Raw genomic sequence first — 26,448 nt, 5'->3', positions numbered from 1 at the left:
ATTGCCGCCGAAACCATGGGACCAGCAGACCTCCTGCAGGCATGCTGCCAAAGGAGCTGCCCCCCATGGCTTGCCGCCCCAGGCACGTGCTTGCTGTGCTGGTACCTGGAGCCACCCCTGTGCTTAAGTTCCCTCCTGCCTTAGGGACTTTAACTGGTAGGCTATTCACGCTGAACAAACCTACAAGAATGAAAAAGCTAGGTGTGCTGCCCAGCCCTCACAAGCACCCCTACAAAAACAATCACCAGCACACAAACACACCGAGAGGGACATTTCTAGGAAGGACACAAATTTCCCACCTTCCAAGGGGTTTGTTGTAAGCAGGGGAAAAGGTTTTAATAGAAAACAAAAATTTACCCTAACATCATCCATTTAATACCCAAGGCTACTTCAAGGCCTCAGGCTCATCTCTATTCTGCCATGGGCAATTCCCATCACACCTGGGGTTAGAGTTGCGTTAGGCTTTATTACTCCACAGCAGCAACCCCGACTCAGCAGTGTGGAGGGGGTGAGTGGGAATGACCACTGTGGGGTGGAGGTCCCATCAAGATTAAAGGGAAAGGCAGAAAGGAAGAGAAGATGAGCAGAGATACAAAACCTGCCTCTCCCCACTCCCTAACCCAGGGTCACTTGTTCTGGAAGAGAACGTGGGTTGGTGGAGAAGCAGTGACTGCTGTGCTGGTGACAGACAGACAATCAGAGAAAGGGGCTGGGTGGTCGGCGGAAGAGGTGCCTCTGTCTCTCCGTGGCGAGACTCAGCCGATGTAGATCCGATGGAAGTCGTTGGCACCAAAGGCAGCATTACACTTGGGGCACTTGCGCTGCCGGGTGTCGTAGCGCGTCTTCACACACTCAAAGCAGAAGACGTGAAAGCACTTGGTGAGCACAGCATCCTTCTTACGCATGTTACAGCACGGACAGGTCAGACGCGCCTGCAGGAGAAAAATGCTGCGGTGAGAGTCTAAGCTACCACACGTGACAGACCTTTGCAGAGCTTTCAGGTGCCCCAAGTGGAAAATACACCACCCTGGGAAGCAGACTTTACCTTCTGCCCTAGGAGAGGGTGGTTCCTCCAGCTCAGAGCTGGCCTTCACTGACAGAATACAGCTAGGGAAGGCCAGTACTGACTGAATATGAAGACTAACCCCTTTGGCTAGGAAAGAGTAAACAGGGGAGAGTGACAGAGTTTCTCACCTTGTAATCCTTGATCTCCTCCATCAAGATCTCATCACAGTTGGGCACCATATCGGGTTTCTTTGTGGTCTCCAACTTCCTACGCAACCTGGAGATGTCCTCCTGCAGGAGGATAAGAGACCAACAAATAAATTATTGGAGCCATTTCTCCAGAGAGCTTGTGCTTCAAGGGTACAGAACTGGGGCCCTTAAATTACATGGTAAAATACACCAATGCTGTGCTTCCAACCCCCTCTGCCCAGTGCACTGTAGAACAGCCTTTCACAAGAAGAAAGCAATTAGATTAGATCTGTACTGGAATGTTGTCAGATCTCAAACTGGGCCAAGCTCAGGGGCTGAGTGCAGAAGGTTGGGGAATTGAGAGAAAGGACACAGGCAGGGGCCAAAATGACTTATGGATGGAGCTGGAAACAAAATGAAGTTGAAAATACCTGGAGAGGAGAGAGAATGTGGGGGGGGGGGGCAGTATGATATGAACCCTTCTGAAGTTTCACTCTGGCAGGCAGAGGCAGACTGACTAGAGATGGAGAGTGAGGGCCTGTGGTATATGGCACGTACCTGAGCCCGTTTGAAGTTGAACATATCCTTCTCTTTAGTCACACTGTTCTCCACAATCTCATCCTGAAAGTCATGGAGCTTCTTCTGAGCCAGCTCTAATTGTGCTTTGAGATCATCTGCAAGCTGGGCTGCATCCATTGCCTGTCGAAGGAGATGGCCATAGGATCAGAGATACTGGAGATGGAAAAAACCTAGAAAAATCTTCTAGTCCCAATCCCTGCCCACCCAAGACTGTGCCCTGCAGTACTATCAGGGTTTTCCCTCCAGTCTCGTTTTAGAAGATCCAAGCAAAGTGATTTACAGGACTTCCCTTGGGGGTCTGCTCAACAACCTAAGATTTCATTGTTAACAAGTTCTTGACAGTCAGCCTAAACTTTCCCTTTCTTACTTGAATTCTTTAGTGAGATACACAGAGTAGGACTAATGCCCCTCCTTGGTGTTTATACCCTTCAAATGTGTGTAGCCGTATGTCCCCATGGTCCTGTAGCTCCTGGCTCTGTTACCTTGTAGATATTTTGTGACTGTTCTGCTATTTAAGCCAGACAGAGAACTACGACAATCATTATTTTTCCTTTTATGAAGACCAGTCCCTCATTTTCTTTGCTCTAGTCTTCCAGCACCCCACTAGCTGTCCATGATTTTTTTTTAAATTGTCAGTGGATCAGTAAATCATTTAGCTAAATTCCCTTCATACCATAGGATGCGACATCCAGAACAGCTGACTGTTGGTTACAAAGGGATACTTTTATCTTCCTTCCTTAGCAGTTGTTCAGATTTCTTTCCAACATTTTTCTTGACAAGAGATTTAGAAAGGGGGGTAGAATCAGTGATACCAGTCCATCTAATTCTACTCCTTATTAGCAGACTTTTTTTCATTGCCCTCTCTCATTCCTCTGAAGTTATGCTTTTTTACTGTCTATCTTTTCTCTGCAGGCCTTAACAGACCCTGATCATATTCATTTGGCTGCCTCGTCTTTTTCCATTTGCAGGATAGTTTTCCTTTTAACCTCAGCTCTCTTCTCAGTCTTTCATGAAACCACTTTGATTGCTCTCGTTCCTTGCATTCTTTATCAGTCTATTGTGCCTTAATTAGAACATTAGTTGGTATTCCGCTGCCTTCTGCCACAATGGTGTAATGACATGGAACACCAAAAGCCATCAGAGAAATCCAGTGCTAGCACCTTTGCGCACCTGCCACAAGATGAAGAAAACTCAACCTTGTGAGTCAAGGGTTCATGCTCACCTTGCGTTTGTTCATCTCCAGCGCCTGGGTTCGGAGGCCTAGCTCCTTCTCTCCAGTGCCTATATTGCTCTGTAGCAGGTGTTCTTTTTCCTCCAGCTTCCGCACAACCTGTAACTGAGCATCCACCTTCCAAAGGGGAAGGGTGGCAGAAGGGACAGAAACATTTAGAACGTGTGCTGCTGATATTTTGTTTTTGAATTTTCTCCTCCTTCCCATGTCACAACTCCCACAACTATATGCTGCAACCATCACATTTCCCTATCACTGTGTTTTCTCTCCTCCCACTCCTACAACCCCACTTCTCTCTCTCAGGTTGCAGACACATGGACAATTAACAGAGGTCAAACTATACATTCAACCAAGGGGACATCTTCCCACAGCTTCGAGGTGAACCTTTCTAAACCCAGCAATCAAACACCCAATAACTAGTTGTTAAACGTATCTATCCCTCTCCTTTGGAAGAGCACTTAGTAGAATTATTCAAAAGCAATGGACATTTCCATGTAGGCTCCAAGAAGAGGGCTGTGGGAAAGACAGCACCTAGGAGCACCTTTTCTCATGTGATTAAAAAAATCCCTCACCTTTTCCTTCTCCCAGCCCTACGTAGTGGTGAACCTCTCTCTAAGAAATTTCACATTTACACACAATCTCTCATTGCATAGCTCAAACAGTGGGGTGTGCTCCCTGGAGGGGCACAGAGGAACATTCCGGGGAGGGGGAACAGAGGGAGCCCCACCCAGCCCCGCCCCACCCCCAGCCACAGTCCCGGCTCCACACCTGGCCCTGTCCTCAACCTCATCTCTGCACCCAACTCTGCTCCTGCCCCCGCAACTCTGCTACCGGCCCCACTCCCAACCCCAGAACCTCCCCCCAGCGGTGGACCCCTTCCCCTTTCCGCCTCAGGAGCCGCAGCCCTGCTCCAGCGGGGACAGGGGCAAAGGAAGGGACAACTCTGAAAACTTTGGGGACCACTGGCATCTTTCAATGCACCATTGAAGAGGTTTAAATCAAGTCTAAGCAGCAGCTTGTCCTGATCCATTGGGGGAGTATCCCTACCCAGCCTGTTTTCTCATCACCCCTCTTCTGCTTACCTGCGTCTTCAGGGTCAGGACCTGGTCTGCCAGCTCCTCCTTCTCCTCCTTCAGTAGTTTATGGATCTGGTTTGACTTGATGCGTTCTGACATCAGCTTGAAGTTGGCATCATCCTTCTCCCGCAACTGCTGCATTAGGCGAATGTTCTGCTCTTGCATATCCTCAAAGGCTTGTCCAGTGACATCCATTTCTGAAAGCAGGGCCTCTTCTTCCTAGAACAGAGATGGAAACACACTGTAATTGGAATCTCTTTCCTCCTCCACTATAGGGCGCTGAAACCCTAATACCCCCTTATCTTTATTTTAAGAAACAGAATTTAGTGTTGCTGAAAGATGCAGATCAACAGCCTGGAGAATGATAACCTCCCTTTACCCAAACAACAGGTAACACCACTGAACTGAAGGATGCTCCACTAGGGGACAGCTGGTAATTCAGTCTCCATAGGCATTCAGTCCTTGATCTCTGTGCTAGGAAAGCCGACAAAGGTGAAAGTTGGCTCTAACTGTTACATGGCCATCTCTCCACTAGGAACTAGACAGAGACCAGTGACCTGTTTAAAATTAGTTGATGAACAGCCATCAGGTGGTAACATTTTTGGACTGAATTTCAATTTAGGTCAATTAATCTAAAAGTCAATGGCTCCATAGCTCATTACTGCTCCCCTGAGCCATCCAGCCCCCTTAACAAATTCTATCTTAAAATTCACGAAGGAAACAGGCAAGGTGGGATCAAAGATCTCCACTATTAACCGACAAGGAACAGGGACATGCCCCAAGTACTGGTGCTCAAGTCACCCTCACACAATCCTGCCTTCGTAACGCAGGATTTTCCTCATCAGCGAAAGTATCTGTTCCTTATTCATTGGTACTTGTGTTATATAGACTACACCAATTGCTGCTATTTCTAAATCATATAAACTGTGGGCTTGTTTTAATTCCGAAGTGGATTAAGATAAACAGAAAGAAGGCCACTTTAATTCTGAATAGGAGTGGCCACACAGGAGTTTAATGCAGTTAACTAATCCACTATGCATTCACAACTTGTTAATTTGGATTAATTTTCCTGAGTGTCCCTGTTTAGCCAAGCTCTATATAAATCAAGTGTATTTTAAAAATGAAACATCTTACCTCACCGCAGACTGACTCTCCCCTCTCCTCACTCACCCCACGCATTACTCGCCTCAGCAGTGTTACTCTAGCTCGATGTGTGTGTACAGAAATTAACTCTTTCCTCACTCTGTCCCAGTTACACCATGATGATATTGCCGTACATGGCCATGGGCAGAGTTGGAATATCATCTGATGGAGGTGGTGGATGTGGGGTAGAAGTGCTCTCTCTTGATTAATTCCAGCCATTTCCTGATAAGGTTTGCCCCACAAGAAGGCCTTACTAAGAGGGCATTTCCATAAACTCCTCTCACCTGCTTGGCCATGGCTAGTTTCTTCTGCAGATACTCGATCTGCTCCTCCACTGCCCGGATCTTGCGTAGGGCATCCTCATCTGCCATTTTTTTACTTTCTTTTTTCTCTTTGTCCTCCAGGTCCTTCACCCTCTGCCTCAGCTCATCCAGCTACAGCAAGGAAAAAAAGGGTTGAGATGGGGAGAAGAGTGAAAGAGCTCAGAGTAGGCAGGGAATAGAACAGCAAGAAAGGACTCTGCTAAGGAATCAACTTTCCACACAATTTTCCAACACCACAGAGAAATCTTTCTTAAAAAAAAAAAAAAAAAAAAGGGAAAAAGACCCATTTTCTCATATAGTCCAGTTCCCCAGCCTGGCGTTAGGAGGTAGGATGCTATTGGAGGTGTTGCTGTAATAACTGGCCCACAAATTTACCTTAACTAATTTTAAATGTGAAGAGCGAGAGTTGATTAGATGTCACAATAACCTATAACAATCAATGTTGATGGGAAAAGGGAAATAAATAGATTACATTAATGTAAACAAAAAGGCCCACTGATATAATTCAAGGATTGTTTTAAAGTTATGCCTAGCAAACAAGAAAAGTTTGGGACTGGAAATCAATGGTCCAAAATTGGTGTGTTAGAAATTAGGCCTAATTGATGGCAAAATAATGAGGGGATGGGCTATTCCACCCATCACTCCCTTTGGGGTCCTCAAAAAGTCTTAGAATCATAGAATCTCAGGGTTGGAAGGGACCTCAGGAGGTCATCTAGTCCAACCCCCTGCTCAAAGCAGGATCAAACCCAACTAAATCATCCCAGCCAGGGCTTTGTCAAGCCTGACCTTAAAAACCTCTAAGGAAGGAGATTCCACCACCTCCCTAGGTAACCCATTCCAGTGCTTCACCACCCTACTAGTGAAAAAGTTTTTCCTAATGTCCAACCTAAACCTCCCCCTCTGCAACTTGAGACCATTACTCCTTGTTCTGTCATCTTCTACCACTGAGAACAGTCTAGATCCATCCTCTTTGGAACCCCCTTTCAGGTAGTTGAAAGCAGCTATCAAATCCCCCCCTCATTCTTCTCTTCTGCAGGCTAAACAATCTCAGTTCCCTCAGCCTCTCCTCATAAGTCATGTGCTCCAGCCCCCTAATCATTTTTGTTGCCCTCCGCTGGACTCTCTCCAATTTATCCACATCCTTCTTGTAGTGTGGGGCCCAAAACTGGACACGGTACTCCAAATGAGGCCTCACCAGTGCTGAATAGAGGGGAATGATCACATCCCTCGATCTGCTGGAAATGCCCCTACTTATACAACCCAAAATGCCATTAGCCTTCTTGGCAACAAGGGCACACTGTTGACTCATATTCAGCTTTTCATCCACTGTAACCCCTAGGTCCCTTTCTGCAGAACTGCTGCCCAGCCATTCGGTCCCTAGTCTATAGCAGTGCATGGGATTCTTCCGTCCTAAGTGCAGGACTCTGCACTTGTCCTTGTTGAACCTCATCAGATTTCTTTTGGCCCAATCCTCTAATTTGTCTAGGTCCCTCTGTATCCTATCCTTACCCTCCAGCGTATCAACCACTCCTCCCAGTTTAGTGTCATCTGCAAACTTGCTAAGGGTGCAGTCCACACCATCCTCCAGATCGTTAATGAAGATATTGAACAAAACCGGCCCCAGCACCGACCCTTGGGGCACTCCACTTGATACCGGCTGCCAACTAGACATGGAACCATTGATCACTACCCGTTGAGCCCGACCATCTAGCCAGTTTTCTATCCACCTTACCGTCCATTCATCCAGCCCAGACTTCTTTAACTTGCTGGAAAGAATACTGTGGGAGACTGTATCAAAAGCTTTGCTAAAATCCAGAAATAGCACATCCACTGCTTTCCCCTCATCCACAGAGCCGGTTATCTCATCATAGAAGGCAATTAGGTTAGTCAGGCATGACTTGATCTTGGTGAATCCATGCTGACTGTTCCTGATCACTTTCCCCTCCTTTAAGTGGTTCAGAATTGATTCCTTGAGGACCTGTTCCATGATTTTTCCAGGGACTTAGGTGAGACTGACTGGCTTGTAGTTCCCTGGATCTTCCTTCTTCCCTTTTTTAAAGATGGGCACTACATTAGCTTTTTTCCAGTCATCCGGGACCTCCCCCGATCGCCATGATTTTTCAAAGATAATGGCCAATGGCTCTGCAATCTCATCGGCCAACTCCTTTAGCACCCTCGGATGCAGCGCATCCGGCCCCATGGACTTGTGCTCGTCCAGCTTTCCTAAATAGTCCCGAACTACTTCTTTCTCCACAGAGAGCTGGTCACCTCCTCCCCATACCGTGCTGCAGAGTGCAGCTGTCTGGGAGCTGACCTTGTCTGTGAAGACAGAGGCAAAAAATAGCATTGAGTACACTAGCTTTCTCCACATCCTCTTTGGGGGTAAAAATTAGCAAAGGCAAAGCAAAGGGGGACAACTGCTAACTGAAAGGAGAAGGAAAAGGAGAAAGCTTCACCATCAAAGCTGCCACCCCTACTATCTCCTGGGAACCAAGGATCTATTGCAATGCCACGGGGCCTTCACTGACCCAATCGCAAGAGATGTCCTGACCAGACCTGGCCAAGAAAGGGATGCAAATGACATCGCCACCTTCACTGGCTCTGGCTAAATCCCAAACACTACCTGGGATATAAGACTGTCTCTCTCACACTTGTCCTTTTCCTTCCCCACCTTATTTCTTTTCTTTCCTCGCCCTCTTCTTTTTCCAGCTATCTGACAAGAGTCTGGTTTAGCCAGCCCAGAGTGCATATTTTGCAACACTGCTGTGAGCCTATGACCAGAGGGGCAACTAAAAGCAATGCTCTGAACAACCTGATACTGGAACAAATCTGCCAGATCCCTAAGCGGTTGATAAGACCTGATATACCTGTTTTACTTGCAGCCTTGCTGCTGGAAAAACTCACCACCACAAACAGAAGCTGCATTTTCTATCATTGCTGTTCTCCCCACCACCTTGTTCGTCTTGTCTTTCAGAAAATGGATTGAACTTTAACAGCAGCTCCAGCCCATCTCAACTAACTTCTTCTCTTTTCCCCAAAAGAACCGTTAGTGCGATCTTTAATACCATCTAAAAACTGCCCAGTAGGGGGGTTTCCCGCTAAAAAACTCTCTCTAGCTAAGGGGAAAGGGAACAAGCTATGTTAAAATAAAAGTCTTGCGTAATACTCTACATATCAAATGCATTTCCTTTTTCCGTGTATCTTTAACAAAAGGTTAAAAAAAAGGGGCTGTGCTTGCCATGGCCATCAAAACATGTGATGTTGAACAGGGTCACATTAACACCTTTAACTCTTTGGGCCCATTTATTCCATCTACAGGATAAGATATAAACTGAATTCTTGACCAACACCACCATTAAAGATTCCATGGCACTTTCTTGTTAATAAGAGTAAATACGTTAACCCTACTCTCCTGGTTAATCCTGTACAGATAATTACATTCTGCCTATCTACATTCCCTCTGCCACGTCACTGGGACATAGTGTCCTTTACTTTTCATCGCAAATCTTTGTCTGATTATTTAGTTTAGTTTTAAATACCTCAAGAGATGGGGCTTGTACCTTTTCCCTTGGGAGATTATTATTCCACAGGCAAACTGCACTATAATAAATGTCTCTCTAATCATACAAGTTTAATTTTCATCCCAGTTCTACCCCTTCAGGGAGCCTTTTCCCCCTTGCTATTCAAACCACTCTATTTAATTTACACACACCAGAGAGCCAATAAGATACACATCATCATGTAGGATAGTAACATTACTTTGCCAAAAAGGTAGACGAATGAATCAGCAGCCAGATGGACACCTCACAACCTCAATGATGAAGGACCATTCTAAGGCCAGTCATCTGCCTGCACTCCCAGTCTGTCCAGGGTGAAAGTAACTTAAAGGACTTACCGGTACTGCCGGAGTCCTGAGCGGGGGCGGGGCCTCAACCGGAAGAGGCAGGGCCTTTCAAGATTTAAAGGCCCTGGGGCTCTGGCTGTGGCTGGGAGCCCCAGGGCCTTTAAATCGCCCTGGAGCTACCAGCTGCAGAGGTGGCTGGGAGCCCCCCGCAGCGGCCGGAGCACTGGGCCCTTTAAATCCCCGCCCAAGCCCAGCTGCCGGAGCTCCAGCGGGGATTTATAGGGCCCGGGGCTCCCCGCAGTGGCAGGAGCACCAGGCCATTTAAATACCCGCCTGAGCCCAGCTGCTGGAGCTCCGGCTGCGCTTTAAAGGGCCTGGGGCTCCCTGCAGCAGCTGGAGCCCTGGGCCCTTTAAATCACTACCACGGAAGCCAGTCCAGTCCGACATGGCATACTGGCTCTTGCCGGTACGCCATATCGGCCTACTTTCACCTCTGAGTCTGTCCCAACCTTAAGCTGTCTGACAGAGAAAAAAGGGGAGGGACATTCTGGAGTCAGGAAGAGGAAACAACAGCCCTCCAACAAGCTTGAGGAGGGCATTTCAAGAACAGCCATTAGATCGTGAGGGGCAAGAGAAAAAGGAGGACCGAGATTGAACATTGTTACCTCAGCTTTGGCCTTCTTCTCAGCTGCCATGAGCTGAACTTTGTCTCTCTGCTCCTTTGGGGCTGAGCGGTACATGTCTAACAGCAACTTCATTTCCTTCTGGCTCTCCTGGGCTTTCCTGGCAACCGTGAAAGAAAAACACCAATTTGAATATTTGGGAGAAATGCTGTGGTGTGATGCTGCCTGCCTGAAAGCAAGAACAACATTCTCTCAGCATCCTCCAGCATAGGCTTGTGTGTGACTACTGGGCTCATCTTACCCTGGGCACATGTACATACTGTACATGGAACAATGCAGAAACATACACCGGAGGATGAGCAGAGACATGCTAAAGTGGACTCAGACTAAGAAGGAAAGAGAGCAGCAGAGGAACTTACCTTGGTAGTAAACTCTAGACTTGCTCAGTCACTGATCCAAGACAAGGAGGAGCATGGTCTTTTATTTGAAATCTGCACCTGACAAGCCCCACCCCTTACAGATATCTGCAACCAGTTAGGTTTGTTGATAGAGGAGGACCTAAATACCACCTCCACTATGTGTCCTTTGGGCACAGTCATAACACCAGTGACCCAAGGAAAGAGTTACCTTTACCAGAATTAAGACACTAGCTTTTGGAGTTAATTAGGGGTTTCTAGCTAGGCTCCCTGGACACCCCAGATTAGGGCACGATGCTGGAAAACAGGAACAAGAATTTTAACAGTACTTCTTACTTGAGATCAGCCTTCAGCTGCTTGATCACTTCAGCTTCTTTCTTCCTCCCATCCTCATGCTTCCCTTTCTCCTTGGTGGACTCTCTCTCCTTCTCAGACTCCTTCTGCTTCTGCTTCTCCCGCTCCCGTTCTTTTTCCTTCTCCTTTTCCCGCTCTCTCTCCTTCTCTTTCTCCTTCTCACGCTCCCTCTCCTTCTCCCGCCTCTCGCGCTCCCTCTCCTCTTCATCTCGCTTGGCCTTGGCATCACTGGCATCCTCGGGGGCAGCCTTGGGCACAGACGCCTGGGCAGAGGAATCATCAGGCTCCTGTTTGACCTCCAGTGGTTCCTCCTTGGTCTCGTCAATGCTGGACTGGGACTGCAGGAGGGCACTCCCACTGCGGGAGCGAGTCTGGGGTGGGGGGAGGGGGAAAGAGGGGAGCAGTGGGGAAGAAACAAAGGGAAACCAATCAAGTGAGTGGGAGAAGTTCTCAGCCAGAATACATTTCTCACTGCCAGCCCTGTAGGATTCCCTTGCATGTTTCCCTCACAGATGCTATTGCCAATGCTTTTACAGAGCACAATTCAGCCATGGAAGAAGGTCCACTCTGTGGGAGGTGGAAATGCAAGAAGCGGCTTCTGCGTAGAGCCTGGTAGCAAACTGTGCAGTTTATCCCCTGGGGCACCAGAGAGACATTTACACAGGCAAACTATGAGACAGACTTGTAGCCTATGCTTGCTGTAGCATGTTTTTCCTCCCTCTCATAGAATCATAGAATCTCAGGGTTGGAAGGGACCTCAGGAGGTCATCTAGTCCAACCCCCTGCTCAAAGCAGGACCAATCCCCAGACAGATTTTTGCCCCAGATCCCTAAATGGCCCCCTCAAGGATTGAATTCACAACCCTGGGTTTAGCAAGCCAATGCTCAAACCACTGAGCTATCCCTCCCCTCCACCTTCCCCATTCTCTCCCAACATCTCCAGCTCCGGTACCTTGCTCAGGTCAGACTGGGCCTCCCTCAGCTTGCGCTTGTACCTCAGCACCTCCCCCTTCAGCTGGTGGTTATGATTCTGGAGGCTGCTGATGAGGTGACGCATTTCCCGATTTATTGGACCTATTAAAAAAACCACACACACACACACACACACACACGTTACCACAGGCCACAATCAGCTCTGCCCTCCAGACCTCAGAGTATTTTTGTTAGTCTTTTGAAAAGTCCTTCCATTGTATCAGTATATTTCTGGTAATGATGTACCCAGAAGGGAATGAAATGTGCCATGGACAGGTATAGTCACAGAGAAAGACTCATCTCCCTGCTCCGTGGCATGGACAACTGTACTGGTCCTATTTGCTACCATATCTTCTTGCAACTCACCACTCTAGGTCTCTCTCAGCATCACTGCTTCACAGATTTCTTCTTCCCATCGAGAAGCTGAGTACGAGAAGGCAGTGCTACCCCATCAGAAGTCTCTTATTTAAATGCTATTTAAAAATATCTTTTTGCCCCTCTCTGGTGAAAGTTAAATATGCCAGGATAATAAAGCCAATTTCCTAGACAAAATCCCCTCTCTCAGAAAGAGAGCTTCTGATAGCGTAAGAGGGATATTCTCCCTACACAATCTCTCCACTGCCAATAACCAACTCATTCCCAAAGATACCGGAAATCCTTGTAGGAACATTTGGCCCCAGCCAGAAAGACAAGAAGATAACTTGACACTTGTTTGTCTTGTATGTCTAAGGAGCATTTTTTTCCTGAGACAGAACAGTGTAAACGAGTATTTAACAAGAGCAGAGAAAGCTCCAAAGAAGGCATTCTGCTGAAATCATAGAAATGTTGGGTTAGAAGGGGCCTCGAGAGATCATTTAGTCCATCCACCTGCCTGAAGCACCCCGACAGGTGTTAGTCCAACTGTGACTCCGGGAGCCCCTAAATGCCAACTGGTAGAGTGTCCCCTCCAATAAACTCACTCACATCGGGCCTGACACATTGTACATTATGACAACTGTGTGTTGGGGCAAAGGTGTCATATAATGTATCATATGTAAACTGGTGACACATTGGTCCCAGAAATCTCTGTGTATGTACAGGTTATGTACAAAGATTTAGAGAAGTGCACTGAAAATATGTTTTTAAAATGTGTTTGGGAGGTATCGCATGAACCCAGCCTGCTCTAGACAAAGAAATGTGTCTTTGCTTGTCTGACTGGCTTGGTTACAGGCAGAGGACAATGAGTACCTTTGCATGCAAGGTAAACAAACTCATGAAGCTAAACAAGCAGAGGAGAAAACCAGTTAACAATCATACTGGGGGACAGAATCTGCACCCTAGAAAGCCTTCCTGGCTCCTGAGTCAGAGACTTTGAGTAATATAAGGAGAGCAAAAAGATCTTTTCGTTATCCACCACTGAGGGGACATTGGGTACAGCACCCCTGTGGAAGTTGGATCCCCTAGCATGGAGGTCTTAAGGATGCTGACAACTTGATGTAAGAAAGAAAATTGCTTAGACAAAGATTGTAACTTGCTAAAATTAAGTTTTAGACATTAGAAAGCATGTTTTGTTTTATTTGTAACCATATTTGTCTCTTTTATTCTTGCTTAGCATAACTTAAATCTCTGCTCTTTGTTAATAAACTTATTCTTATTTTAGTACAAAACTATCTCAGGGCTGTGTATTAAAGTGAAGTGTGAGTCCTCAGCTAACCTAACATGTTGTGATGTGTGCCTGTCTGTCTCTTTGGACGCAGCAAACTTAATTGCTGTGAGGTTTCAGAGTAGCGGCCATGTTAGTCTGTATCCGCAAAAAGAACAGGAGTACTTGTGGCACCTTAGAGACTAACATTTATTTGAGCATAAGCTTTCGTGGACTACAGCCCACTTCATCAGATGCATGCAGTGGAAAATATAGTAGGAAGACACAGACACAGACACAGACACAGACACAGACACACAGACACACAGACACACAGACACACAGACACACAGACACACAGACACACAGACACACAGACACTAAAGAGAGTGATCAGTTAAGGTGAGCTATTATCAGCAGGAGAGAAAAAGAACTGTTTGTAGTGGTAATGAAAATGGCTCATTTCCAGCAATTGACAAGGAGATGTAAGGAACTGTGGGGAGGGGGGGGGAAATAAGCATGGGGAAATAGTTTTACAAAACTACATGCATCCGATGAAGTGGGCTTTAGCCCACAAAAGCTTATGCTCTAATACATTTGTTAGTCTCTAAGGTGCCACAAATACTCCTGTTCTTAATTGCCATGAGCATCCCATGAGAGGGACTGGACACTACTGGGAGACGTCTTGGGGGAACTGGGGTTCACTGACTGGCAGAGACTTGAAGAGTTTGCTGGCAAGGCAGACAGGCTGGAGTGTCAGGGAACTGACACACAACTTAGCAGGAGCAAAGCTCACATTCTTGCTAAGGCAGAGTGGTAACACAGTGGCTCACAGTTCTGCATGAACTGAGCATAATGTCACACCAACCTGTTTTTAAGAGCCACCAAGAACAGGGATACCACAAGCTCCTCAGGTAACCTGTTCCTCTGCTTAACTATCCCTACAGTGAGAAAGTTTTTCCTAATATCTAACCTGAATCTCCCTTGCTGCAAACTAAGCCAATTGCTTCTTGTCCTACCCTCAGTGGACATGGAGAACAGCTGATCATTTCCTCTTTATAAGAACCTTTTACATATCTGAAGACTGTTACATCCCCCATCAGCCTTCTCTTCTCTAGATTAAACATTCCCAATTATTTCAACCTTTCCTCATATGCCATGTTTTCTAAATCTCTTACTTTTGTTGCTCTTCCCTGGGCTCTCTCCAGTTTGTTCACATCTTTCTTAAAGTGTGGTGCCCAAAACGAGACACAGTACTAGCGCTGAGGCCTTATAGTGCCAAGCAGAACAATGATTCCTTGTAGCTTACACCTGGCACTCCTGATAATGTATCCCAGAAGGACATTTGACTTTTTTGCAACAGCATCACACTCTTGACTCCTGGTAAGTCTGATCCACTATGACTCCAGACCCTTGCTCTCCTTCCCCATTAAGTCGTGGACTAACACTTTCCTCCATCATTCTCTTACTTCTAATGTATTTTTCGAACCTCCTCGTATTGTTTATGTCCCTTGCTGGTCATGACTAATTTTGTGCCTTAGCTTTCTGAAATGCAACCTCTGTTTACAAACAAAAGGGGGAAAAACGTGGTACCTGCTTGTTCATTGGCAGCAAGTGTCTGTTCAAACTCTATCCTCAGCATCTCATACTCCTTGCGGACCTGTGCCAGAGTGTCCTCCAGCTGGATCACCTCTGTGCGCAGCTTCTTGTGGAGGCTGACCTCATCTCGCTGGGGAGCAAGAGGGGACACGGGGAGAGAGAGATTAGTGCTATGATCTACGTGTCTCACATTTCCTCATCAAGGAGGAGAGGATTACTACCCTCCTAAAAAAACAGAAGAACAACTGAGCCTGCAAAGACCACTGCAGAGGGCTTGGTCCACTCCAAGGCCAGTCAGAGGGCTAGGGCAGAGTGGGAGATCTCAAAGAGGAGAAGATGGAGGAATGAAGGGGTTACCTCAATGAGTTCCACCTGGCGCTGGTGTGTGCTGCGAGTGCCGTGAAGCAGAGTGCGTGCCTCATCCAGATGTGCCTTCAGCTGGAGACTTTCATTATACAGGACCGAGAACTGGGACTGCATGCAGCGGTATTCAGGAGTCTCCTTCACAACCTCTTCCACCGCCCTCCGCAACTCCACCTGGGTGAGACATACAGTCCCATGAAGAAAAGAAGAGAAGCGGAGAGGAAAGAAATGTTACCTCAGAGTGGATGCCAAACACAGGAAGATAGAACTCCAAAGCCCATTCTCCTTCCACATCCTTCCCTTGACTAGAAAGAACTTCCACAGGGAAAGGTAATGGCTTTGTGAACTATCCCATTGCTGGAGTTTATCTGTATGGATTCAGTACTGATTAAAGTATCAGAAGGGTAGCTGTGTTAGTCTTTATCCACAAAAACAATGAGGAGTATGGTGGCACCTTAAAGACTAACAGATTTATTTGGGAATATTTGCTTTTGTAGTGACCCAGCCACTCCCAGACCCTATACAAGCCCAAATTGATGGCATTAAGTTTGCAAATGAATTGTAGATGAGAAGTTTCTCTGAAGTCTGGAACCTATCCTCCTATCTACAACCTCTCCTGAAAGACGACCCCCCCACTCTCACAGGCCTTGGGAGGCATCCAATCCTCGCTTACAGACAACTACACCACAGAAACACTAACCCAGGAACCAATCTCTGTTGCCTACTCTGTCCCCAGATCTACTCTAGCAACACCATCATAGGACCCAACCACATCGACCACACCATCAGGGGCTCAGTCACCTGCACATCTACTAATGTGATATGCCATCATGTGCCAGCAATGCCCCTCCGCCATGTGCATTGGCCAAACCAGTCTCCACGTAAAAGGATAAATGGACACAAATCAGACAACAGGAATGGTAACACATAAAAGCCAGTAGGAGAACACTTCAATCTCCCTGGACATTCAAACAGATTTTAAAGTAGCCATCCTGCAACAAAAAAACTTCAAAAACGGACTTCAAACAGAAACTGCAGAGCTACAATTCATTTGCAAACTTAATGTCATCAATGTGGGCTTGAATAGGGACTGGGAGTGGCTGGCTCACTACAAAAGCAATTTCCCCTCTCTTGGTACTGACACCTCCTCATTAATTATTGGGACTGGACCACCTCCACGCTAACTAAATTGGCCTTCAGCATTGATTCTCCACTTGTAAGGTAACTCCCTTCTCTTCATGTGCCTACCTGTCACCCGGGCTGTCAGTTGGGGGGATGATTTCTATAATGTGGACTACTAAGAGCCAGACTGAAATCAACAATTCATTTCACAGAGGCAGCAGTGCGAGCAATTTTGAAAAAACAAACAAACAAACAAGGGGTCTTAAAAATGTAGTAGCATCAAGTTGGAACAGTTCTATGAGTCAGTTTGTTCCACCCACTGGAGAAGCTCTAAAACCCCCTTTTCTCCTCTTTCACTTCCATTCACTAGACTCTCGCAGTCAGATAATTGGATTTGTTGAGCATGGAGCTCTGCATGAGTTCTCTCACAATCAGACTATGAGCTGGGGAAAAAAGTTAACCCCTGTCCTTCTGGGCAGTTATTAGTGTTGACAGATGGTCATTGAAGATGCAGTGAATCGATGAAACCAACACACAGAACAGGGAACAGACAGCTATGATTCCCTTTATTGACCACATGGTGTCACCATTATGCCAGGAATGCCAGTCACAGCAAAACCCCAGGTTCCCATTAGCATCCTGGCCTATTGCATGTAAAACATCACCCAAGCACAGAAAATGTGCCTGAAACAGAGACAGACTGACCAGAAAATCTAGCTTCACAGAAGGAACTAATGAGGTTTTACACAGATTCAACAGAGTGAAATATAGAGGAGCCAATCACATCCATCCACCTTCATGCTCCCCAGAGAATTTTGCTCCTACCTTCAGTTTATCATTCTGTGCCGTCACCTCTTCGAGATCCTGGCGCAACTTTTCCAGCTCACTTAGGCGGTTCCCAGCCAGCTCCTTGTTCTCCTCCAGCTCAGCGTTCATTTCCTCAAACTGAAGAAGAAACACAAGAGTTTTTTTAAATGTCTTGAAAAAAACCATTTTGCATCTATCTACAGTAGTCATATGACCCAAAATACCATACTATCAGCGCACCTCACAGTCTTTAATGTTTTCATCCTCATAACTCTTGTGACATATATAGGGCAGTGCTATTATTCTTGTTTTAGAGATTGGGAACTGATGCCCAGAGAAGCTAAGTGACTTGCCTGAGGTCACACAGGAGGTCTGTGACATAGCAGGGGCTCAAATTCTGGTTTCCACAGCCCTAGGTTACTGCCTTAACCACTGAACCATCCTTCTTCTCTTTCACCAATCTAAGCTTCCCCTCACCCCGCCAACCCCATGGCCCTAGATTTTACCTTGCGAGCATTGATGGTGATCGTACCCCCGTAGAGGCTGCTCCCAGCTCCATATACCTTGTAACCTTTTGAATTCACCTGCAATGAGGATAAAGATTTTATAACAAAAGTGTGTAGTGCTTGAATCCTGCCCCACTTCCCAAACCACTCACACAAACAGAAGACAGTCACTCCATCCTTAGCTCATGTCTATTATGCCATTCCAATTAGCAGTGGTTTAGTAAGGTAGAGGAAGGATCCATAAAGATTCCCCTCTCTTTCTCTCAGCAATATTCCCTATGAAGATGTTAACAGGTGTTGCTGAGCTCTGATCTGCTCTAGCCCTGGATCTCCTTGGCGATTACCCGTTCCAGCACATCGGCCAGGTGTCGGTTGAGCCGCTGCTCTCTCTTGCGGATCTTGTCAATATCCCACTGAAGGTCATCGATCATGGTCTCCAGCACGCACACCCGCGACTCTGCCATCTCTACTTTCTCCTGCAACTTGGAGAACTGCAGCCAAGGGACAAAGGGGAGCATGGGTTAGGATAAGCCGCAGTGTCTGATTCACAGCCTTCCAGGATTGCCCTGCACTAACTTCACTCACTCAGTCTTGCCTGGCTCCATTTACTTTTAGTCTTCGGCAATTCTACAGTGCTCATTACCATGGCATCTGTATCTTGCTCAGGAGTCACTCTGAGAAAAGGGGCAGGATGGCACTGAGAAGCCGTTCAAAATTTCAGGCCAGGCAACCCCAGTGAAGGAAAAAATGGGAAGTGAAGAACTCAAGAAGCTTGCGGCTTTTGGTGAAGTTAGGTGGCAGCTGCCTAAGTGCATTACACGTTGGGGCACTGAGTTCTGCATTTAAATATCTGTAATTGTTTCTTACACACATCCTTTCAGTGTTCAGCTGACAGGCCAGAACTGGAATTTCAAGAGCTGAAATTTCCAAAGGAAAACCTGGCTAGTAGTTCATACTCTTTGCAGGTAGAATCCTTTTGTAATGAAGGCTCTTACACCTCAAATAACCACCAGAACAGAAGAAGCATGTCAGCTCCAACCTGCCAGATGTTTTTAAGAGCATCTTAGGAGCACCTCCCCCCTGCTTTCTCCCCCCACTATGCCCTCAACCCCCTTTTCCTCTAGCAATAAAACCAGGCGTCCCTCTAACACTTGGATTTAATTTATCAGTTTATTGCTCCAGTCAAGTTTGCCAGGTACTTTACCACATGATTCTGCTTCAGAATCACACAGAAGTACAGTGCACATTACAGTTATCCAAAACTAATTACTCCTCCCTTAACCTTTGCTAATCATCCCTGGTGCTCTACAGTTCACCCTCTCCGTGGCAATAACATGCTTCCTGGGTGACAGTAACCAGAATCGTTCCGTATTCCAGACAGGGATCAAATAAGCACAAACACACAGACAGATTCTGTTTTTCTTTCTTGTACCTCTTGAGACATGATTCGGTGCTTTTCCTGGAGTAGATCAGCCAGTTCCTGCAGCCGCCCATTTTCATGTGCAAGGTAGGAATTTAGTTCCTGGACCGCTTCATCCACCAGTGACGCATCTGAAGGAAGTGTGGGGGGAAGGGAGATAATGAAAGGGGAGTCATGGACGAGTGTCTTCAATTCAGCAAGCAAAGGGGAAACAACATAATAAACCTATTTAGGATGGTGGAAAGAGAAATGGGGAGGGGAATCTGAATGAAGACAGTTGCTCAACCCTTATCTATTATGCCATTTCAATTAGCAGGCTCCCAAATACCATGTATACCGCAACATTTAGGCACATCTGGGAAGCGGGGAAAATTACTGACAGAGCAAGAATTCATTGTCTGTTGTGCAGAACTGAGTGAGGCTTTCCTAAACATACAAACTCAGAACCCAGGCCAGTTTCACAGACTTTTCAAGGAACAGAGCCTGGGAATTGAGAGAACCTGATCTCATTTTTATTTTGAGGTGAAAGACATGGAAATCTCAGCTGCTTTTGCAGAATTTTTCTTGAGTTCATGTGAACCTTACACAAAGAACCTTTTCAAGAAATCAGCCCATTTGGAATTTGCAATCTTCCCTCAGCGCAATGTAGTTATCATACATCTCTGTGTCAAATAGTTACATACCCAAGGAATCAGACAGCTAACATCTTGTCCAGGTGAACTATTGCCTCAAACCACAAGGAATCCAAGAACTGTCCACCAGCAGCCCACGTTGCTGGTGAATTGTGAAAGGAAGGAGGATGGTACCAGTTTCCATCGTTCCCACTTTGGATATAATTTCCACACTGCTGCTCTTGGCAGCAGCTTCTGTGTAGTAGCAGATGTTCAGGGTTATAAGGTTCCACTGGGACTTAAGTATTTCCAAGTGGATAAACAGGTGATTCAGCATTGGAGGTGCCCTCCACTTAGACCCTACATACAAGGCACAGTTTTCAGCATTCAAGTAGTTTAACTATCTGAAGAAGGACTTTAGCACGGAGGGACAGATTTTCAACAGAGCTCAGCAGCCAACAGACCTCACTGTTCTCGAAGAGGAGCTGATGGGTGCTGAGTGCTTTGGAAAACCTGGGCATTTCATTTTGATGCCCAAATCTGAGAGGGGAAAATCTGGCCCTTACCACTTACATGGCAGGAACTGGTTCATCCCTGACTCAATGTGTTAAGAAAGTTGGAATTTGCAAGCACAGGCCCTCACAGTCAACCGGCTCTGTCATACCTCCACTATTTAGCTTGTGAGACAGCATGTCCATTTTCTCCTGAAGCTTGTCATACTTTGTCACAATTTGGGCGACAGCTCGGCGGGAGGACTCCACACGCTCCTGCAGCTGAGACTCCATCTCCTCACTGGTACTGCTGGCCAGGGTAGCCAGGAAGGAGAATGCTGGCTCCAGCCCTTCCCCTGTGAGACAGAGGTGAAAGAAATGGACGAGTGTATATTTGTGTGTAGTGGGAGAAGCAGTCACCAGTATCTGCAAATCATTCATTTTCCCAGAGGCACAGAACATCAACACTTCCCTCAGTGAAGTCCATCTTCCCAAACTGCCACAGATAACTACATGGCACAAGGCCTCACCTCGCTCCCTCTCATCCTTACGTTCCTGATTGCTGTCTGAGTCTGGTTCTGGTTCTGGCACCACCAGGGCTTTTCGTTCAGACAGAAGGTCTCCAAGACCTTGCTCCAGGTCATAGCGTTTAAGAATGATGCGGATATTTTCATCAAACTGGAAGAAGGGACAAATGAGAAGATACATAACTTGCATAGCATCAGAGTGAATGAGACCAGGACAAGAGAGAGAACAAGATAGCTCGACTGAGCATGCTGCACACCTGACTCCAGTAGCGGTTCACAATCAGCAGAGAGGCATCATCGGTGGCCTGCCGCCGCTCCAGCTTCTCAATATGCTCACGCAGCTCATCCTCGATGGCCTGCCGCTGGTCCAACATCTCCGCCAGCTTTCGGTTCTTAGTCTGCAGTGTCCGGATGTCCAGCTCCTCCTGTGCAGAGGTGAGAATCACATCAGTGCAGTTAATGCAGCACAGGCCTGTTCGACCCCTTTCTATAAAAGGGCCTTTGAGCAAGATCTTTGGGCTTGGGTGAGGATGAAAACAAAATAACATGGTGGAGGTGAGGAGGTTGGTTGTATTACTTGCAGGACATCAATGAGTTGGGGGTCCATTAAGGAAGAGGTTGTGTGGGGTGCAGTAGATATACATACCGTTGAGGAAACACCTCCTAACTTAATGGTCTCCACTGTAGTTCCTGAGTCTTCGACCCCTGCCTTTTTCTCTGGGGGCCCAGAGGGGCCAGGCTCTGCCACCGCCCGCTTGTTGCCGATCCCAGACATTGTGGGTAAAGAGTGGAGATTCCCAGCTCTTCCTGAAACAAAAAGAACAAGTTTAATAAACATCTACCATCTAACCAGTACTATTTTAAGGATTTCTAACATGCCTATCACTATAGTATCTGCATGCTTTACGCACCACAGGAACACAAAACACAACAGCAGACTGTATACACCAGAAACAGACCGCATGAAGGATTTGGAAGGTAAGAATTTAAAGTAAACATTACAAGAAATTGGCTGGGCTAGTATTATGAATGTCAGAACAACGTATGATGAGATACTACAATAAACAGAGATTATTCCAACAAATTCAGAACAAATCCTTGAACCCTGTTAGTGCCTTAACGAAAGACTCCTATTGCCTTCAATGGTCTTTGGGATCAGGCTCCTGGAGAGAATATCCTAGATTAGAAGTAAATTAGAGCTTTGCAAGTGGATACGGTCATCTAACTTTGATATGTACATGCAAAGAAATCTAAGAATACTTTCTAAAATGTTTTGAGATCTACTGCTCAAAAGTGACATATAACAGCTATGTGTTATTTATTTTTTATTTTAACTGTAAGCTTTTTAGGATAGGGGCTGAGACCACTGTCAAGACCTGAATATTTCTTATAGTATAAGCTCTTTGGGCAAGGATTGCATCTTACATATTTGTGCAGTGCTCAGAATAATGGGACTCCTATCCTGAATGACCTACTACAATATAGATATTTAAATGTTAATTTCTCATATACAAATGTATTTTACTTGTTTCTCTCCATTTTTGTTTTAATGGATCTTAAATAAAAGACTTAAAAAATGCACCAATCAAAAAATACCAACAAACAACAAGAACGGGGACAGAACTGCTCCATCTGATGGCTTACAAAAGAGTCTCAGATGTGGCAGGGACTGGTACAGTGACCTTCCCCATCAGGATTCTCACATTCTAATTCTGACTCAGGATTAAGGGGTTTGATAACACTCCTCCTTATACCCAATATGTCTACCGCACATTCGGACTCTATTACAACTGTGCAAGAAGGAAATGCTGCGGCTCAGGGCTGAGGTGCACAGGCAAAGCTCAGCAGCAGATCTTTTCATATCTGCCAACATCTGAATGCTATAAATAGGAACACTGGAGAGAAAGTCTGAGGATATTCCTTTTAAATCCACTGAAACCTATTGCTTTTTTACAAGCTTATTAATACTCCTTGACCTACATATTGAGAAAGGAAGGAGTGGAGACTTCCGGCTGCAAACACACCATAACTTGCTTGAATAGCCTGTGTAATCACAGTTTCCCTATATCTTACTGGTTTAAAACGAAGTGCATCTGAATGGGTTAGGGGCCATTTGAACCTAGTGCATGGTTCTCAAACTGGGCGCCAGGACCCCTCAGGGGGTCACGAGGTTATTATATGGGAGGGTCACAAGCTGTCAGCCTCCATCCCAAACCCCGCTTTGCCTCTAGCATTTATAATGATGTAAAATATATTTCAAAGGGTTTTTACTTTACAGGGGGCTTCCACTCAGAGGCTTACTATGGGTCACCAGTACAAAAGTTGAGACCCACTGACCTAGTGCTAGTGAAAGGCATTAGCTTGATGATCCTGAAGACTGAAACGAAAGCAGCAGCATGTTTCCCCACACTGTCCCACCTCTAACCCGGGGGACTACATCCAGAGCCAAGAAAGCATAGGTCAGCCTCTGTGCCTGCCCACATCTTATTGCTTTTATAAAATGACCCTCAGTTGCATTTTTAAGAGAACTGTTAGATAAGCCTATGAGATTACATCAGGGAAGTGGCACCATAACAATCCTTATTGACCAAATTTCTCCCACCATAGTCAGATCCAAGACAGCGGGAGTTGAGGGTGCTGGCCACTTGATATAAAGACAGGTAGAGGCCCTACAAGTCCTACTGAATTGAAAAGAGATTCTAAGCGCAGGTTTTTACAGTTTGTCCATCTTATGAAGAATTTTGCCGTTTCCATACTATTTTAATTTGGCCCCAAAATAATTTTGTAAATAATAATCTGCAAAACTCAAGACCACCATTTCTATTACAAGTTCCCCCCCAACACTGGAATTTAAAAAAAGAACAACAACAACAAAAAAACAATAAACATTTCTGGAACTGTTTTTAACCCAAACATTGCAGCACTGTATTAGTGCAGGAGAAACTGCATGAAACTGACTTGTTAATTTTCAGGGCCAGATCCTCAGATGATGTAAATGGACACAGTCCAACTGACCTCTCTGATGCTGAGCCCATTCACAGGAGCTGAAGATGTGCCTCTACCTACAAGCTGAACAAAAGGAAAAGGTAAATAAAATGCATAGCATAAACAAATATAGTTTTGAAACTTCTTTCTGTCTTAATCATTTACAGTGGTATTTCTAATACAGCTAAGGGATTAGGTTCCAAACCAGCAACCACTTGCTTTGCAAGCACATGTGAGCAAAGTAATTTGGCATGTGTGTTAAATCAGTGGTTCTCAACCAGGGCACGTGTACCCCTGGAGGCACGCAGAGGTCTTCTGGGGGTATATCAATTCATCTAGATATTTGCCTAATTTTACAACAGACTACATAAAAAGCATTAGCGATGTCGGTACAGACTAAAATTTCAAACGGAAAATGATTTGTTTATACTGCTCTATACACTGAATCGTAAGTATAATATTTATATTCCAATAGATTTATTTTATAATTATACGGTAAAAATGAGAAAGTAAGAAGTTTTTCAGTGGTAGTGTGCTGTGACACTTTTGTATTTTTATGTCTGATTTTGTAAGCAAGTAGTTTTGAAGTGAGGTGAAACTTGGGGCTACACAAGACAAATCAGACTCCTGAAAGGGGTACACTAGCCTGGAAAGGTTGCGAGCCACTGCATTAAGTGCTTTGCTCAATCAGAGCCTTATTTTGCAATATGTTCTTTTTTAAGTGACCCTTTCAAGTGTCTCAGGTTTTGAAGTCACCTTCATACAGATTCCTGTGACACCTTATAGACTAACAGAAGTATTGGAGCATGAGCTTTCGTGGGTGAATACCCACTTTGTCACAGGACTTTGTGTCGCTTTTTACAGCTCATGACTAACACGGCTACCACTCTGATACTTCATACAGATTGTTACGGCAGGTCCACACGGCCCTTGAAATGTCCTTATAAAGAGCCTTGTAATGTCCAACCTCTGTAAGTTCAAGTCTCTCCCTCTCCCACTTCCTTCTCTCTCTAAAATTTGACTGAAGGAAGATTTTCAGTTCCTTGTGTTTAACAATTTCCCCCTTTTTCAGCAGAACATGCTTTTGTTATTTGGGTGATTGTTTTTCCACAGAGAGCATTGTTAACAAGAAACAACAAGAAACCAGAACCAACAGGCTGGCAGGAAAAAAACACTCTAAGAAAATATCTGTGCCTGCCCTCTTACCCTCAGAGGTGACAGCCCCACCACCACACAGAGATAAGGGACAGACACCCCACAAACACACTGACAAATGACCCCACCCACTCAGACCAGAGATAGAGGTGACACTGAACCCCCAGCATACGCAGACCAGGGGCTGATCCCTACACACCCCAATCAACTGATATCAGAGGGGTAGCCGTATTAGTCTGGATCTGTAAAAGCAACAAAGAATCCTGTGGCATCTTATAGACTAACAGACGTTTTGCAGCATGAGCTTTCGTGGGTGAATACTTGCATCCGAAGAAGTGGGTATTCACCCACGAAAGCTCATGCTGCAAAACGTCTGTTAGTCTATAAGGTGCCACAGGATTCTTTGTTGCAATCAACTGATACTCACCCTTCTCCCCCATCCCAAGGTCGAGTCCCCCACCTCCTCTCCCTGACACTCCCCCCCCACACACACACACCAGCACAGATGCCAAGTCCCCCTCCCCCCTGAGATGCCCCCTCCCCGCAACCCCCACCCAGGGGCCAACTCCCCCTTCCCCTCCCTGCAACCCCGCCAAGGCCAAGCTCCCCCTCCCCGACACTCCCCTCCCTGCAACCCCCACCCAGGGGCCAAGCTCCCCCTCCCCTTTCTGTAACCCCCAGGCCAAGCTCCCCCTCCCCGACACTCCCTCCCTGCAACCCCCACCCAGGGGCCAACTCCCCCTCCCCGACACTCCCACTCCCTGCAACCCCCAGGCCAAGCTCCCCCTCCCCTCTCTGTAACCCCCAGGCCAAGCTCCCCCTCCCACCGACACTCCCCTCCCACAACCCCCAGGCCAAGCTCCCCCTCCTCTCTGTAACCCCCAGGGGCCAAGCTCCCCTCTCACCGACACTCCCCTCCCCTGGCCCCCACAGGCCAAGCTCCCCCTCCCCGCGACACTCCCCTCCCTGCAACCCCATGCAGGGCCAAGCTCCCCTCCCCTCCCTGAACCTCCACCAGGCGCCAAGCTCCCCTCTCCGCACCCCTCCAGGGGCCAACTCCCCCTCCCCCGACACTCCCCTTCCCTGCATCCCCGGTGCCAAGCTCCTCCTTCCCCACCCCCACCCCAGGGGCCAAGCTCCCTCCCAGGCACTGCGCTCCCCACCGAGCCGCTGCCCCCAGCCCAGGCACCCCGGGACCGAGCCGCCCCCCGATACTCACTCACCCCCGGCCCGGCCACTGCGCCTCACCTCCGGCCTCCCACCCCTGACCCTGCAGGAAGCGGTCGGTGACAGCAGCTCAGCCAATCCCCGCCAGCTTCTCCCGTCGTTTGTCGCCCTCAGTAAACATGGCTGCCATCGCCCATGCCCGTCCGTAGGCTGGGAAGCCAGGCTGCCCTCAGTAAAAATGGCTGCCATCGCCCATGCCCATCCGCTGGCTGGGAAGCCAGGCTGCCCTCAGTAAACATGGCTGCCATCGCCCATGCCCG

General features: G+C 46.7%; 1 protein-coding gene across 4 annotated transcripts; it reads right to left on the bottom strand.

The window, feature by feature from the left end:
• RNF20 (ring finger protein 20) lies at positions 1 to 26,348 on the bottom strand. Of its 4 annotated transcripts, none has more exons than XM_039543956.1 (21): positions 26,185 to 26,325; positions 23,780 to 23,890; positions 21,468 to 21,628; positions 21,079 to 21,246; positions 20,825 to 20,972; positions 20,468 to 20,650; positions 19,205 to 19,323; positions 18,117 to 18,263; positions 17,773 to 17,850; positions 17,285 to 17,404; positions 15,332 to 15,511; positions 14,969 to 15,104; positions 11,735 to 11,856; positions 10,766 to 11,154; positions 10,056 to 10,173; positions 5,508 to 5,657; positions 4,087 to 4,299; positions 2,996 to 3,121; positions 1,753 to 1,893; positions 1,195 to 1,296; positions 1 to 932 (listed from the first exon to the last, which is right to left on the bottom strand). In XM_039543956.1, the coding sequence occupies exons 3-21, from the start codon at positions 21,594 to 21,596 to the stop codon at positions 756 to 758; spliced, it is 2,946 nt and encodes a 981-aa protein (XP_039399890.1). In that variant the 5' UTR covers positions 21,597 to 21,628; positions 23,780 to 23,890; positions 26,185 to 26,325; the 3' UTR covers positions 1 to 755. The 4 variants fall into 4 exon arrangements, with proteins under 4 accessions (XP_039399890.1, XP_039399887.1, XP_039399889.1 ...); XM_039543953.1 differs by having other exon boundaries at positions 756 to 932; positions 26,210 to 26,348; XM_039543955.1 differs by having other exon boundaries at positions 756 to 932; positions 23,837 to 23,890; positions 26,210 to 26,348.
• Between the last annotated feature and the right edge of the window lie 100 nt (positions 26,349 to 26,448).

This window comes from Mauremys reevesii, linkage group 6 (genome assembly GCF_016161935.1).
Source record: "Mauremys reevesii isolate NIE-2019 linkage group 6, ASM1616193v1, whole genome shotgun sequence".
NCBI lineage: Eukaryota > Metazoa > Chordata > Testudines > Geoemydidae > Mauremys > Mauremys reevesii.
This window is presented reverse-complemented; position numbering and strand designations above follow the sequence as displayed.